Source organism: Equus asinus, chromosome 21, assembly GCF_041296235.1.
Source record: "Equus asinus isolate D_3611 breed Donkey chromosome 21, EquAss-T2T_v2, whole genome shotgun sequence".
In the NCBI taxonomy this organism is placed as follows: domain Eukaryota; kingdom Metazoa; phylum Chordata; class Mammalia; order Perissodactyla; family Equidae; genus Equus; species Equus asinus.
Genome location: NC_091810.1, coordinates 14597225 through 14614977, shown reverse-complemented (window position 1 = coordinate 14614977; position 17753 = coordinate 14597225). Strand labels below are relative to the sequence as shown.

Here is a 17753-nt window from a genome sequence, read left to right as displayed (position 1 = left end):
CTCACCCGGAGCCCCGAACACAGCGGACGCACTGCAAATGTGCACACATCAAGTGACTGCAAGCTGTGCGCTTACTTTAAAGGATTCATGAGACAGGAGACTGCATTGAAAAAAAAAATCAAAAAAGGAAACAACAAATTTAATTTAAAGAAAAAAACAAAACAAACTGCCTGAAAAGACAATGGAGCAAATCAACTCCTGAAAACAGAGTTCTGCATCTTGGTGATCACATTTATTGGAAGGGGTGGAGAAAAATAAACATGCCATTTTGCTTAAGAATTTGTGAGTTATCTGCACATCAACTCATTTCGGGTGTGGAAGAATCCTTGGTCATTTCTTAATATCAAAATCTAGGCAGGCTTCTCTTTTGAATATCTTCTACATTTAAAGAAGCAATCATGCACACTATTTTCCACATGGATAAATCCTTTGTTTCAGCCAACTCTCAATGGAGGGGCAACTAGTACAACACCATCTCCCCGGACAAAGAGCATCGGGATATTCCGTTTTGTTGACTGGAAGAGGAAAAAAAAAGAACAGATTTATACAAATATGTAGTAGTAGTATTTATTTTTTAAGCGAGAAATTTGAAAACAAAAGACCAAATAGATTCATCATAACACAAACTGATTTTAAAAACCTGATCACTTACCTTTGTAGCACAAAGAATCATTCCATTAACCTCACTTTCCCTCAATATTAATAATTGGCAGAGACTGGAGCTATTGATCTTAATCCAGTCTCCTCCTCTCCTGGCACACAGCCAGACTACATTTCTCATGCTTCCGTGCAACCAGAAATAGCCATGGATTGGGTTTTCACCAATGGAAAGTGAACAGAAGTGACTGACTGACCCATAAACCTCCTATGAATGCCCTCTGTGGTCTTCCCCCCACTGCTGGATGGACTCAGATAATGGAGAACTGAGGGGATGGCAGAGCCACAAGACAGAAGCAGCCTGGGGCCCTGACTGAGCACCTCTAAGAAAGCTATTGTACTGCCCTAAAACCCCACTCAGGACTGTTCTGTGGGCGAGAAATAATATTCTATTGCAGCTGAGCCATTACGAGTTGCTTCTATGTGCTACTCACTCACACATATGGAATGGAGACCTGGGGCATCAGCCTGGGGGTCAAGCCTTAGGCAGTAAGGAAACAGATATGAAATGTTTGAAAGCCTCTTATGCCTTGGCAAAACATTTGGTAAAACCATTGCCTGCAAGGACTTGAAAGTAGCCCAAGGATCTCCCAAAGCTATAGGTTCTGGGAGAAGAGGGTAGAAAAGGCCAAATGTTAGTAGATGTTGCTGTTAACCTGAAGTCCTCAGCAAGGCAGTGTAAGAGACAAGCCCAGGCAAGGACCAGCTGCTATCGGGCAGAGATTACAAGAAGGGTTAGAAAAGCCAACTGTTTTTAGACTCCAAACTGAAGACAATAAGCAGGAAAAAAGCTGAGGAACAAAGCCCAGTAAAACTTCTCAGTTAAACAAACTCAGCCCTGAGGCAAAGATCAGATTAAGGGCGTTCCCTTCCCACCCAAACCTACTTTTAGCAAATGGCCTCAAAGTAATCAACATTCATTTGAGGGAGAGGAACAGAGGTGAGGAACCAGAGAAATAAAGGTGTCTATAAGCTGTGTCTAGGGAAGAACTTTATCTGAGGTTACTGGCCCACAGAATTAACTGGAAGTAAACAGATCAGAAACATCCGAAGTCCTAAGTTTTTAAAGAAATTGCATTGCCAGAGAAACCAGAGCTTGGCTAAAAAAGCCTTTGACTGAGTCTTCCAGCACAAGCAAGAAATTAGCTGTGAAAGCTCTGCAGCTCCCATTTAGGGTTGCCAGATTCAACAAATAAAAATACAAGTCACCCAATTAAATCTGAATTCTAGATAAACAAAAAAATTTTTTTTGTATAAGTCTGTCCTAAATATTGCATGGGACATACTTGACCTAACCCAAGGTATTTCTTCTACTACCTGGACAGGAACATTCGTGCCTCCCCAGGGGATTCATCATTACCAAGGACCGGTAACTGCTGTCTGTTCCCATTCTTTCCTTTTCTGAAAGGGACTTTTTACCATGGATATCCTGTCCCTGCTCTGCTGCAGTGCCTGTGAGAGGGCCAACGCAACTAATTCACCTTTTTAGCTTACAGGAATCTGTACCACAAGTGGCCAGACGTAGATCTGACAGAGAACTGCATATCGTGTGGAGAGGGTGGACCCTGAGCTGCCTGTCCTGCTCGTCTCCTTTGGGGCAGAGGTGAGGGTGTTCTGTGTGTGGGGAGCAGGGTTCGGAACACCCACTCTTGTTGGTCTTCATAGCAACTCCATGATCAAACTTACAAAGCTCAGTATAGCTATGCTGAGACCAGTGTAACAGCTCGCCTGGAGGATAACACAGCATGCCAGCCAGGCAGCAGCGGGAGGTCTCTCAGTGGGAGCCTTTACAACAGGCCAAGGACTGTTCTCTAGTGACTCAAGCGACAGCTCAGTTACCTGGTGGGTGCAGAAGCCACCCTGGTTTAACTGCTCTATGCTTCACAAAGTAAGCAACTGTCCCTGAGTGTAGCTTCAAAGTCACTAAGGAGGGGCAAGTGCCACTCCAAGCGTCACATCATGCTCAGGGAAGCCCAAAGCGACAGGTTAACAGTGTTTAGAGCTTATTCATAGTTCTCCCAGTTCACATGCAGTTGGTGAAGCAGTGGCATGTTCACCATAAGCATGTTTTCTAGTAAAACAGTTGACATTCCACTTTTATCAGGTTTCTAGGGAAAAGAGAATTGGTTAATTAATCCACCGTCATTTGTCCATGGAGAAGAGGATTTTTTTTTGAAACCCTTTGCTGATAGGTATACAGAGAGATTTGGTTGCCAGAGGGGCAGACTATAGCAGAAATTGCTAGCTAGTCATAAAAATTCCATTTTCTTTCCTTCTTGGGCACAAAAACTGTATTTCTCAGGTTCCCTTGCAGTTGGGTATGGTCATATCACTGAGTTCTAGCCTAAAGAATGTGAGAAGATCTATGTGGCACTTCAGGCCTGGTTCCTAAAACCTCCCAAGAGCATCACTCTGGTTCTTTTTGCTACCACTGGCTGGATGTGAAAGACAATAAAGACTTAGGGGATGGCAGAGTTACAAGAAGAAAGCAGCCTGAGCTCCTGAATGACTGTGTGGAGGAAACTTGCCTAGAACAAGTATGTGATCAAGAAACAACTTCAATTGTGCTGAGTCATTACATGTGGAGGTGGTGGGGGGGATTTGTCACCATAGTCTAGCCAACGCTAACTAATATGCCCCAAAGGGTAAACTTTCAACTATCCACGTGTGAGTTACCTCCCTTGGGCTGTCTGTTTATATTATCCACCCAGGAGACCAGGCTATAGACAAATAATTCTTGAGAATGAGGACATGAGCAGGTATAAGGGGTTCAGCATGTAAACTTAACGTCCTTTAGGTAAGAAAAGGATTCTATAAAGTCAAGATCAGAAAAATGTATTGGGGGCTGGGGGCTGGCCCGGTGGCACAGCGGTTAAGTTAGCACATTCCACTTCTTGGCGGCCCAGGGTTCGCCAGTTCAGATCCTGGGTGCAGACGTGGCACTGCTTGGCACGCCATGCTGTGGTAGGCGTCCCACATATAAAGAAGAGGAAGATGGGCATGATGTTAGCTCAGGGCCAGTCTTCCTCAGCAAAAAGAGGAGGACTGGCAGTAGTTAGCTTAGGGCTAATCTTCCTCAAAAAAAAAAAAAAAGAAAGAAAGAAAAGAAAAATGTATTGGCTTTCTAGTAATGGTGGTGAATTTCATCCAGAATTTAAACCACACACACGTATATACACAAATATGTATGTACAAATATGTATACATACATATTTATATATAAATGTTTGCATGAGTGGACTTCACATTCAGTCTCAAAAAAGTTGAATGAATTAGTTTGAAACAGGAAAGATTTTATTTCAGTGCCAAGGACTGCAGATCCAAGCCTTGCCAGCTGTCAAACATATGGCCGGGGTAGGGGTTTGGGGAGGGTGCGCACACATGCACATATATATGTGTTCTCTTTATATGATTATGTATCAGGTACTATGATAGACACTAGACACAAAGAGATGAATAAGACATAGACCCATCCTTCTAGAATCCCCATTCTAGAAGTGAAGAGAAAGCAGAGAAGGTATGAATCTACCCTATAAGAGTACTTACACATAAGCAAAAGATAAAATTATTTATGGCAGGATATCATATCAGCAATGATTGAAAGATTTGTATCAGCAAAAGATTGAAAATGGCTATCTGTCCATCAATAGGAAGTTAAATAAATTATGGTACATCTATACAATGGAGTACCATAAAGCTAAAGCCAAAAGTATAGAGAAGCTATATATGAAAATGGAAAAAGTTCAGACATATTAAATCAAAAGAGCAAGGTGTGTAACAACAGGCATGGTATGCTATCTTTTATTTTAAAAAAATGGGGAAGGAAAAGAGTTTTTATTCACATATGGATAAAGACACTGGGGGATTCAAGAAACCAGTAACAGTGATTATCTCTGGGGGGAGGGGGAGTGAAAAGAAGATGAATAGAGGACGGGGTGGAAGACTTCATTACATTACTTTTCATGTTTAGTGACTGTTTAACTGTGTGAATCTATTATCTGTTCAAAAAGTTAAATTAAAATGGAAGCAATTTAAAATGGATAAGAAACAAAATATGGTACGTATTCAGTATAAGTGATATATAATATGGGATCATAAAAAGAACAATTACCTATGGACTGGGAAGTTTGGAGAGCGAGAAGAATTACTTCCGTATGGGGGAGTTGGTCTAGAGCTGCTCTGTCCAATACAAGAGCCACTAGCCACAGTGGCTAAATTAAAATTAAATAAAATTGAATATTCAGTTCCTTAGTCACAGCAGCACATATTTCAAGTGCTAAATAGCCATATATGGCTCATGGCTACTGTATTATGGGACAGTATGGATATCGAACATTTCCTTTATTGCAGACAGTTCTGTTGGACAGTGCTCATCTAGAGAAAGGTCCAAGGGAAACGTCTGACGCTGTCTAGAAGGCCTGCAGGCAAAGGTCTGTTAGGTAAGGGAGGCTGCTGCAAGCAGAGGCAGCAAGATGGCTCAGGTACCAAAGACGGCACAACATCCTCAGAGAAACTGGCGAGTCAAACCATGGGGAGCCTGGTGACGGAAGGTGGTAAACATGATAGATGTTTGAAAAGGTAGGCTGGGGCCAAGTAATACAGACCTTTAGCAGTCTAGAAAACGGACACATGAATAACGGAGGGCTGAAAGCTGACAGAGTATGACTACTCTCAACCTCCCCATTAACAAATCAGTAGTCAAGTTAATCACTCAGAAGTCCATTATATTACGTTACATGGAAAAACCTATGGTGCGTGGGTCTCCCTGTTTTGGTAATATTGATGCTCATTAGTAATTTCAACAGAGGAAAGAGAGAGTAAAACATAACATGAGTCAGGCTGAGGAACCATTCAGTCTGGTTTCCTATCTTGGAGGGAAGTACCATGCTGCCGAATGAAACTGACTTTAGATATTTCTCACTATATTATCTTTCCTTTCTCTATCTACAGTTAATACACATTTACACACTCCAAGGAGAAACTACCAAATACATCTAAAATCCTACAAGGTTGCTTGTACAAGAAAATAGAACTTCTGCGTGGAAAATGGAACAATACTATACTTTCTAGAGAAGAAACTGTTTTGTCCTTACAGTTGAACTGAGAAATATTTTCATTTATCCGAAGATTTAACTTTTAACATTTTGCCTAATAAATCATGGCAATGGAAAGAAAAACACCTCACTAACTAAACAAACTTTGCTTCTCTTCTGCAGCTGCAGCTCTGGAGAGGAGGGCCATGTGCACTCGGCGCAGCGGGCTGTAGCTGAATGCTGCCTTTTGCAGCAGCCGGCCCTCAAAGGCGGCAGTCAGGATCTTTAGGGAGATCAGTGACTGTGCCGAGAATCTGTTCGACACTTCACTCAGAGAATGCACATGTGCACAGACACACAACACTGTCAAACAGTTTCAGAGGAACCCTGCTCCAAGCAGATGGGAGCAGCACAAGTTGTGGATCTGCGGTCAGCTCGCTGCAAACCTGAAGTGAGCAGCACTGTTCCTCTCTCTGTAAGAACGGAAACCACAGCTGAGGAGTCATTTCTGTCATAGGCAGAATTCAACACAAGAGCATGAAACGTTTATGAAGAATCTATTTCTGTGATGAAATTTTTAGGTTAATAATGTTACATGAAAAAAGGAGAATATAAAATTGTATATTCTATATTACATGACATTTAAGATATCATCAGGCGTCTTGGGGGCCGGCCCGGTGGCTGAGTGGTTAAGTTTGCATGCTCCACTTCGTTGGCCCAGGGTTTCGCTGGTTCGGATCCTGGGCGCATCCGCTCATCAGGCCACGCTGAGGCATCCCGCATACCACAACTAGAAGAACCCACAACTAAAAATACACAACTATGTACTGGGGGGATTTGGAGAGGGAAGTGCCAATCTTCAAAAAAAAAAAAAGAAAAAGATGTCATCATTTGTAAGCTTCAGTGCAACTAAAAAAAGCACAAATGCTTCTAATTAAACCATGACACAATTAATTCCTAGCATATCTGTAAGATACAGCTCCATTTTAGAGATGCTAAAATGTAAGAAACAGAAAGTGCATGTTAGAATTGGTACATTATGTCATGTCCATGTTAATAATAAAAAAAAACGGCAACAAGAAAGACTGGAAGGAAATATAGGAAAATATTTCAGTGGATATTTCTGGTTGGTGAGATGGGTGGTTATCTTCTTATTATTTTTGTCTTCTAAAGTCTCTTAGTGAGTATGCGTTATTTATACGCTCAGAAAAAAATACATTAATTTGTGTTTTTGTGTTTTTTGGAGGAAGATTAGCCCTGAGCTAACATCTGCCACCAATCCTCCTCTTTCTGCTGAGGAAGACTGGCCCTGAGCTAACATCCGTGCCCATCTTCCTCTATTTTATGTGGGACCCCTGCCACAGCATGGCTTGACAAGCGGTGCATAGATCCACACAAAGGATCCAAACCAGAGAACCCCGGGCTGCTGAAGAGGAAGGTGCGCACATAACCACGGTGCCACCAGGCTCACCCCTACGTTAGTTTTTTTTTTAAGTGCAGGAGACGCAACATAATTCTTCTGAATTTCTTTCCATTGAGACCAACAGCGACAAATACTAGGCGATGTTTCAACATAGAAGGAGTCTGATATTTTTGTAGGAAAACAACTTCACACAGAATAGCTTTCAGGGATCTTGTTAACATACCACCTAACACAAAAAGGTTCTGTTGATAAGATCTCTGCTCTGAACAGAGATGATTGCGACACTGTTACATTTTGCTAACACAGTTGAAACTTTCATTTGCTCCAGATGCTTTCCAAGGTGAGATTCTCATTTTTGTCTTTGAGGCCCAGCCTCATGACCTGCCACCATAATCACCCACCCTCTTTCGGCAAGGGATTTTCCAAAGCTTTTCGGCTTTGAGAGGTCTTGCTGCTTTGCCTAAAGACTGAGAATCATGTCTTATCAGACAGAGCAGGATGTGAGATCTCTTCTCTGCCAGGCAGAAATATTAGTAATAGGTGTGTTTCCATAACTTTCTTTAAAACGTAAAAGTATGTTTTATGAGCTTCTTGGGTACTGAAACTAACATAATTTGCATTTCTAACAAGCTCAACGGTGACACCAATACTGCACAAGGACAGTTTGAGACACTCTTAGAGAAACAAATACCATGTCTGCTGTCTGCTGGTATGAAGCAGTCCTTTCTTCCGGTTTCCTTCAAGCTGCAAAAGGTGCATCTAGTTCTAGGATAGTAAGTTTAGTGAAGGCGTCTATGCTCATCAAAACCATTCATATAATTTACCCAAATCCCTTACTCACTGGTCATATTTCTGAATTAAAAAGTCCCTTCTCTTACCTTCACATGGCATCCACTTCATCCATGACTCCCCATTAATTCAATTATAGTTTTCTGGAGATCCAGTGAACAGAAATGAACACAGCATTTTCCAGGGTAAGCACCTTCTATGATTGCTCCCCATAATCCCTGCCTCTAGGCGTTCACGCCCTTGTGTAATCCCCTCCCTCTGAGTGTGGGTGAAACCTGTGCCTTGCTTCTAACCAACAGAATACTACAAAGGTAATGGGATGTCACTATTATGATCAGATTACATAAGACAGTGACTTTCATCTTATTGGCCAGCTCTCTTGCTGGGTCTGAGGAAGCAAGCTGCCAAGTAGTTAAGGCCCACGTGGCAAGGAACTGAGGTGCTCAGTCCAACAACCCTTGAGGACTGAATCCTGCTCACAACCATGTAAGTGAGCTTGGAAGCAGATCCTTTCCCAGCTGAGCCTTCAGATGAGCCCACAGCCCTTATGCAGCCTCATAAGAGACCCTGAAGCAGAGGACCCAGCTAAACTGTGTCTGGACACCTTAACCACAGGAACTGTGAGCTAATAAATGTGTCCCTTTAAGCCACTAAGTTTTGGGGTAATTTGTTATGTAGCAATATGTATTCTTAAAAGAAAAAGTCCTATGGTTATATAAGTTTGGGAAAAGCTGTATACTATATACTTTCTTAGAGATGGCAATGCAGATTAGCTTTGACTCAAGCCTGTTTCACTGGGCTCTTACAATTAAATACAACATATATAATAACACGGACAGCACAGTGCCTGACACACAGCAGGCATTCACCAAAGGTTAGTTCTCCAATCTCTCCCATTTCCACTTGTCTACTGTTAAAGTAAGTTTACATTATGATAGAACACTTTCTCCTATCTAGTGTACACTTTCTAAGATATTTTGCTTAACTGTTTACATTCAAAGTACCTGCAACTTCTCTGTGTAGTAGGCACTTTCTAAATTAGATTTTAAAGCCTACAACGGGAAGGACCAAGCACAGCTTGCCAGATCCTAGAGATTTATACTAGCATACCTCGTTTTATTGTGCTCTGCTTTATTGCACTTTACAGATACTGTGATTTTTACAAGACCCTCTACCAGTAAAAAGATTATGACTTGCTGGAGGCTCAGATAATAGTTAGTAACTTTTAGCAAAAAGGTATTTTTTAATCAAGGTCTGTACATTGTTTTTTAAGACATAATACTGTTGCACACTTAACAGACTATAGTATAGTGTAAACATAACTTGAATACACACTTGGAAACCAAAAACTTTGTGTAACTCACTTTATTGTGGTGGTCTGGAACCAAACCCATGCTATCTCCGAGGTATGCCTTTACGATAATCTCTTGTAGTCAGTCTATCCATGTTAGCTCAGCCATTGCTGAGCTATCTAGAAGAACTTGGTGCTATCCTGCTAACACCATCCACCAGTTCTATCATCAACTACTCTGAGCCCCAGGCCCTGATACAGAGAAAGGAACCCTGCAGGCTTTGAAGCCACCTAGGCCTGGGTTTGAAACCCCTACCATCTCTCTCCCTAGCTGAATCTGGTTTCCTCAGCTGGCAAATGGGAGTCATAACACTGACCTCAGTGTTACTGGGAAATTAAATGTCATAAAACATACAAGTGTTTGGCACATAGTAGCTATGCAACATGTTACCATTCTCCCCTCTCTACTCTCTTCCTGAGTAAGTGAATATTTATTTATTTTTTTTCCTTTTATGACAAAGTATTTCCTTAAAATCAAATTTGTGTGTTTTCCCCTAAACATTATTTAGCACAGAACTCAGAACTAGAGGTTTTCACATTTGAATGGAACCTAAGAGCTCATTACCAATCATCTCGTTTTTCAGGCAAGGAAGTGAATGCAGAAAGAGGCTAATCAACTTACTGTTACAAACTATAATACTGTCAAATCTTGGAAAAATAGACCCACTGACATCCTCAAATAAAATCAACAAAAAGGCAAAATATTAAAAGCCTAATAAAACTGGTTAGCAAGTTATATACCAGAAGCTGAAACTGGATAAAAATCAATTCTTGGAAGGCTGTGACTTTTCATCTATTCATGCTGTTTCCAATTCACAGCTATTTTATTTTATTTTTTATTTATTTTTTTTGAGGAAGATTAGCCCTGAGCTAACTACTGCCAGTCCTCCTCTTTTTACTGAGGAAGCCTGGCCCTGAGCTAACATCTGTGCCCATCTTCCTCTACTTTATATGTGGGACACATACCACAGCAAGGCTTTTGCCAAGCAGTGCCATGTCTGCACCCAGGATCCGAACTGGTGAACCCCAGGCCAACGAGAAGCAGAACGTACGCACTTAACCGCTGCGCCACTGGGCTGGCCCCCCAGTTATTTTAAAACTTAATAGTATGCACCTTGCCTCTCTAACAAGACTATCCTTCATTATCTCTCCTCTCTCCCCTACCCGATACTCCTTTAACGACCTGAGCATATACTTAATGCCTACAGCTACAAGGCACTATGGGGAACACAACAAATAATGTCCTGGTCTCTGCCCTCAAATAGCTCATAAGATGAAAAGCAATATACAAATGAAAAAGTAAATAAGATCACTGTCAGTGGAGAGGGCCAAGAATTAGAAGATCCAACCAAAGGAGGAAAGAAGGTCGAGATGGTCAGAGAAAGTGTCACAGAAGAGCTGGGGCTGAGCTGGTTCCTGAAACAGGCTTTGTAGGAAAGAGACAGGGAGAACATTCCAGGTAGGAGAAATATGGGAAAAGAGAAGCAGACTATAGATGGCACACTCTGAGGACAGTGAGTGGACCAACTCGGCTAGAGGAATCATCAGAGGGGAGACAGGAAAGTTATAATCACACTCTGGAGGGCCTCAGCCTGAATCTGTGCTTTGCTCTACAGGGCACAGAAGGCCTTAAAAGTCTCTAAGCATGACTGTGACAAATGAAAGCAGTGTTTGAGGACCATTACTTTGGCAGTCAGACATGCATGGGCTGGAAAGGAGGTGGACATGAAGAGTAGTACCTGAGCTAGGGTCATGGCAACGGGGAAGCAATGACACATAAATCAACGTGAAGAATAGACTGAAACAGTTACTGATCACAGTGAGTGAAAGGGCGAAGTCCCAGGAAATTCTGAGACCTATGGTCTAAATAACTGAGAAAATCATGCACAGAAATAGGAAATTGAGAATGACCCTATTTTGCAGGTGAAGAACACCAAGAGCTTAGTTTTAGATGCACTGAGTTTGAGATAACATCTAAAGTGGAAATGTTTTCAATAAGAATCTTGGAAATGAGAGAGTGAAACTCAGAAAAGGAATAAAACTGGACACACAGGTTTACCCAAAATCATAATGGCCACTGATCACCACGTCACCAGCTTGGCAAACACCAAATTCACTGTACCCTGTTATAATCCTGGGAGGCAGGCACAGTTACCAGCATTTTACAGAGGGAGTCCCTGAGGCTTAGAAAGTTTCTATAACTTTGTCTGCGTTTACATAACTCATCATCAGCAGCCAGGATTTGAACCCAGATCTCTTAAGAGCTCAAGCTTTCATGCAACCTCTCAATAAATCCTCAGTAGCTGTAGGAAGTGGTCCTATTACCATCCTCATTTTATAGACAAGGAATTATAGTCACAGACAGGTTGGGTAATTTGGTACAATTATATAGCTGGTAAGCAAGGGAGTCAAGATTTGAATCCAGGCAGTCCTGCAATCTGAATCCACATTTTCAACTACTATGCTCTAGAAGAGTTAGAGACTGGCTTCCCAATATTTAAAGGACTTAACAAATGTGATTTTCTTTTTATGTTGAACAATGAATGTGCGAAGATCTGGAAGACCTGCATAACTCAGTGACCTAATATTTTCCAAATGGCCAGCGCTTGATGTTACAAAATCACGTGTGTGTAAAGATTCAAAGTGCAAGGCAGACCAATAAATTTGCACATAACAAAAGTATGAAAAGTTCACTGATGTGGTTTCAGATTCGACAATGCAACTTTAAGAATCTACCCCTTGTTGAGTTTGGGTGTAGCATCAAAGAAGAGTAGCCACAAAAAAAAACACCTCCCTTCTCAAACTACTCATCTGTGGAACTTCAGATTTTCTTCAACTATAACATATCACAACATATTAAATGCAGAAAAAAAAGATGTGAGAATCTAGATATCATCAACTAAGTCAGGCATTAAAGAGATTTGCAAAAATGTAAAACAAAGACACTTCTCACTAAATATTTTGTTTTAGGAAATATAGCCATTATTCATTAAAATGTTACCTATGTTAACATGTTATAAGCTTATCATTATTTTCAACGAGTTAATAAGTATTTTTAAATTTCTCAGTTTTAGTTTCTATTAAATATTGATAGATCAAACCCACATCAAACAAAAGAACATTGCCCAGTATCACTGTTATACACTAGTACATACATGCATCTTAGACTGTCATGTCTCATTGAATCCTGGCCACCCTATAAGGTAGCTGGGAGTATTCCTGCTTACCAATGTCGGATTAAGTCTGCAAAGTCAATTCCCTTGCCTCACGTACTCCAGGTAGGAAGTGGCCAAGCCAGTACTGGAAACCAGGTCTGTCTGACTCCAAAGTTTTTCCTTTTATTTTTTACTTATTTATTTATTTTGGTGAGGAAGATTGGCCCTGAGCTAACACCTGTGCCAATCTTCCTCTATTTTGTACATGGGACACCACCACAGCATGGCTTGATGAGTGGTGTGTAGGTCTGCTCCTGGGATATGAACCTGTGAACCCCAGGCTGCCAAAGCAGAGCACGTGAACTTAACTACTACGCCACCGGGCCAGCCCCTCAAAGCCTGTGCTTTTAATTGCTACACTCTGAGTCCATGAGTAGGTGTCAAAACATGACCGGCTTTCCATAAATGTCAAGCTGTTGGATGTTGAGAACAACTGACACTTTAAAAGGGATGAATAGAATTGCATGACTTACTTTATATATCTCTTCATATGTTTCTTCATCAATTTCTATAGTAGTCACAGTTTCTTCTACATCTCCCAATATCATATTTAAATGCTGATCATAAGCCTGAAGTGGGAGGGTGCGGGACCAAGAAATTTAATAATCAAATTAAGAAACAATGAATAGGGCTTACAATATGCAAATGGCTCAATTACAAGTAACCACAATACTTATACCACAAACTTTCACACAAAAATAAAGATAATCCTGCTGTACTAATATACTGTTTCTCTGCAAATCATTCCAACAATAACTTAATTGACCTGATAAAAATACAACACTATGTGGCCAAAAATGAATTTACTCAAAATAACTTGAAATCATTTTTAAACTGTCCACCCTACTTGTTATTCAAGGCAGCCACATCATTTATAATATTTAATTATGAAAAACAGCAAATTCATCACTTTTCAGTAGAATTCTTTCAACTCCCTCTGGAACAGTGTGACAAGAAAGATACAGTAAAGGAGATAAAATTCTTCAGCTGCTAAGATGACGGCAGTGCAGTCTCCTAAAGGCATGAGACACTGCCATTCAACCCTCCCTGTCTCAAACTAAGCACCCCAAGGTAAAGCAAGCAGAGCAACACCCCGCCCGTTTACAGCCTAGCTACAACCAGCACCTGTGGGCTCAATCAATAAATGGTGCAACTCAGATATTCAGGGATGTCCTCATTCCAAGCTCCAAAGCTCGTGCATTTTACTAAAAGGTGAGCCTTCGGGGGCCTTGTTCCAAACGCAGTTACACTTACTTCTAACAAGGCGTTAAATGGCCCACCAGCTCACACCAAAATGAAAGCGGCTGCCAGGCAGAGCACACCAACGGAGCAAAGATCTACAGATAGGGGCCAGAGAACAAACAGAGAAGCCTGGGGGCCATGCAGGATAGAGGCAACTGCGTCTAGGCAGGGAACTGGAGACGCCTCCAAGAGTTAAGGCAACACGTCTGTCCTGGGACGTCTCTCCATGTGCCAGTGGCCCATGTGATTAAGCTCAATTCTATTTTTCCTGGCAAAGGTGTTGCGATTCCATTTCCTGGGGTTCCTCTTCCCTCAAGGCTAGCTGTATATTAAGACTACTGCCTCCCTAAGCCCCTACTTCCTTTCCAAGCACAGGAGGTTCTTTGCCTTTAGGTTTTATGGAAGGTAGAATCATAGTACTTAAAAATGGGGCTGAAGTCAGACAGCCTAGGTTCATACTCTGGCCCTCCTTTTACAGGCTGTGTCACCTTAAGCAAGTAACTTCACCTTTCTGAACCTGAGCTGCCGCAAGTGCAAAACAGGCATAATTACTATCTACCCGCACAGGGTTGTTATAAAGATTAAATGAGATATTACATACAAAACACTTCGAATAATAGTACATGGCATATAATAAATGCTCAATAAATATTAGCTATTTTTAATCACTGTAGGGCAGAATCAAAGTAATAAAAACAACACACTCAGGAAAGTAACAAGTTATCAAGAAGAGGCAAAACCTTCAGTATGCTCTCTTTATAAATAAATAGGACCACTTCAGGGGACCAATGTTGTAGAAATATTTGCAGATATACAAAAAGAAATACGTACAAAAATGCTTACTGTACCATTATTTATAGTAGCAAGAAATGGAAAACCATCTAAATATCACTACCATCAATACAGAATTCTATGCAGTCATTAAAAAGAATAAAGGAGATTTACAGGCACTCATGATCAATAATTTCCAAGAGTAAGTGAAATAGAAAAGTGCTCAAAATATAGTAATATAGCAAGATCCCATTTACTTTTTTCAGAGGTGGTTATGTGGTGCAAATATACGCATATGGACCCATTTATACGTACACACGTGTAAAGATAGGGAAAAGATCTGAAACACTATACACGACTTTTAACAGTGGCTACCAATTGAAAAAATGGAATTTCATCTTTTACTCTATGTATTTCTGTGCCATTTTTTACAACCAACTACAAATTTACGTACATGTCAGTAATTTAAAGAAGTTTTAAATAAGAATACAGGACAAGTAAATGTTATTTACAAATAAACAGAAGGAATAAATGAAAGAAATGGATATGTTCTTTAATAAACACATCATTTCTGTTAACAGAAAATAGGTTAAAAATATGAATAAAATAGTTGTATTCAGCTTGCAGAAATATAGGTGACTTTCCACCTCCCTCTTGTCTACATTCAAAATACTCTTCCACAGTGGACAGTTTTTACATTTTAAGGGGGAAAGGGTAGGTGGGATGACAAAGCATAATCTGATTTCCAGGTAATTTAATAAATTTACTCACATGTAATCTACCTCGAAGCTCTCTGTCGTTTCTCATTTTCACATAAATTCGCTCATCCAGGCTGAGCCTGATCAGATCCAAGGGCTCTTCTACGGTGTTGGTAGTTTGTTGCTGATAAAAGAAACAGGCTTAGTAAATACAGTAGTAGGGAGAGCATGGTGTTCGAATCACTGCTATGCTGTGTGACTGCGGGCAAGTTACTTAACCCCTCTGCGCCTCAGTCTCCTAATCTGTAAAACGTGGATAACAATAGTGCCTACCCAGGACTGCTGTTGTGAGGCTTAAACGACATATATGAAGGCTTAGAACAGTGCCTGGCACATACGTGCTACACAAACGAGAGCCGAAACACACATACACAGGAAGGAGTTAAACACAAGATAATCACGACTGCACTTTGTTCTCTCAAAACCTAAACTACCTGACCCAATTTCAAGGTTTAGGGAGTCACTCTCAGAGACTTTAGCCCTACCTCCAATATCACTTAGTAATTTGAAAAACATTCACTTAATGACTACCACACACTAGTCAGAATGCTAAGCAAGGATAAGGGTTTGAGGGAAGATTACGAGTTCAGTACAGGGCAGGCTGAGCTTAGGGTGCCCAGCGGCCAGTAGGATGACTACCTTTAGCAGGAAGCAGAGAATACTGGTGGAAAGTACTAGCTTTGGAGTCAGGCAGCGTGGGTTCAGCCGCTGACTCTGCTACTTACAAACTGAGATTAAAAATCATGCCGTCTCTAATTGTCTCCTTGTTTGTAAAATGAAGCAGCCAGAATCTTCCTTTCACGATTCTTGTGAGGATTAAATGAGCTAATGTATTTAAAACAGTACCTCGTAAAGAGAAAAGTACCAATAAACGGTTCAAGCTATTACTACTAGGGAACTGTTGGAAACACAGGTCTCAGAGAGATGAGGGTGGGATGACTTGGAGTCATGCATAGGGAAAGGAGAAGCCAGGAGAGTTGATACGATTCTTGAGCTTCTTCAGTGAGCACATGATGCCAGCGGAGAGTGACTGAATGCCGCAGGCTCCACAGCGTGAAAAGGCTAGATGGGAAAAAAAAATCCTGACTTCAACAGGTCCCCTCCTCAGTGGAACAGGTGTTTGTTAAGGGCCAGCTAACCAATACTGGATTAGAATACTACAGAAGTCAGTCCCTGCTCTCAAGGAGCTCATTTTAGTGGGGAGAGGCGCATAAATGACTACTATACTGTAAGAACAGACTCATGACAGAGCCCTACTGCTCCTTCAACCTCAGTCTGGGATGCCCACTGTCCAGCTTTTAATCCTGTAGCTTTAAGGACTGCCTTTTCCAAGAGGCCTCCCCGATCATCCAATTCACTCACTCAGTAACTATCTGAGTGTTTCCGGCACTGTTCTAAAAGCCGAGGACAGAATAGCGATTAAAACAAAACTCTTGTTCTTAAGGACCTCACATTCCAGTGCGGGGAGAGAGACATTAAACAAAGCAGCATACACGTGGTATGAACAACTAACATGCTTTGAAGAAAAATAAAGCAGACTGGGGAAGAGTGCTATTGCCTGCAGGTGGCCCGAGAAGCCCTCTTCGATGAGGTGAGATTTCACTAGAAAGCTGAAGAAGCTGTGGCCTGATCCACAAAGATATCTGAGGAAGAGCGTTTTGGGAAGAGGGAAGAGCAGGTGAGAAAGCCTGCAGGACCGTCAATTATTCTGTATCACAGGTCCTTGCTCGTGTGCTCCATACCACACCGTTCCTACATAACGCACGTATTTATGTTTACTTTTCATCTGTCCTCCCCAGAATATAAGCTCCAAGTGGGGACAGGGATCACGTACGTCCATGCCGGTGTCCCTGGTGCTTAGAACGGTGTCTAGGCAAACGCTGATGTTCACTACGGATTTGCTGAATGAGTAATAATTGTTTCGCCCTTAACTTTACCACCACGCTTTCTTTCAGGATTTCGACAGCTCCGTGAGGCAGACAGGGATAATTATTTCCATTCTACCGATAAAGGTGAGACTCAAGACAAAGGAAGCGACAAGCGGGAGCAATAACTAGTTTTCAGGCGGGCTTCGGACAGGAAAAGATCTGAGGGCCTGAGGCAACAGTCGGAGGGGGCGCGGTTACCAACGGGCCGACTAAGGCCACGAAGACCTGGGAAGAGGCGGCATGACAGGCCACCTTCTCGCGAGTTTGCAGAAGACAACCCTGGCACGCACAGCCGAGCAGGCCCAGGGCTGGGAGCCGGGAGCCGCTCCGAAGCGAGCTCCGAAGAAGTCACTCACCTGATCCACGTCGTCCGCCATGTTTCAAACCCTGCGCTCTTTCCCGCCTCTCGCGAGAGTACGCGAGCCCCCGCCCCCCCCCGTCTCCGGAAACGCGAGGAAGCAATGCACCGGAAGCACAAAGAGAACTGTTTTGCACCTTCTTGCCTCTTGAGGTTTGCATTGGTCGTTTGGGGCTGGGGCGGAGCTTCGCCCGGGGGTGGAGACTCGGCCCGTAAGGAAGAGGCGTG

General features: G+C 41.9%; 1 protein-coding gene across 1 annotated transcript; it reads right to left on the bottom strand.

The window, feature by feature from the left end:
- Positions 1-210: 210 nt before the first annotated feature.
- Positions 211-17693, bottom strand: LSM3 (LSM3 homolog, U6 small nuclear RNA and mRNA degradation associated). The gene is made up of 4 exons (XM_014838447.3): positions 17524-17693; positions 15253-15363; positions 12942-13037; positions 211-515 (listed from the first exon to the last, which is right to left on the bottom strand). The coding sequence occupies exons 1-4, from the start codon at positions 17542-17544 to the stop codon at positions 435-437; spliced, it is 309 nt and encodes a 102-aa protein (XP_014693933.1). The 5' UTR covers positions 17545-17693; the 3' UTR covers positions 211-434.
- Positions 17694-17753: the final 60 nt, after the last annotated feature.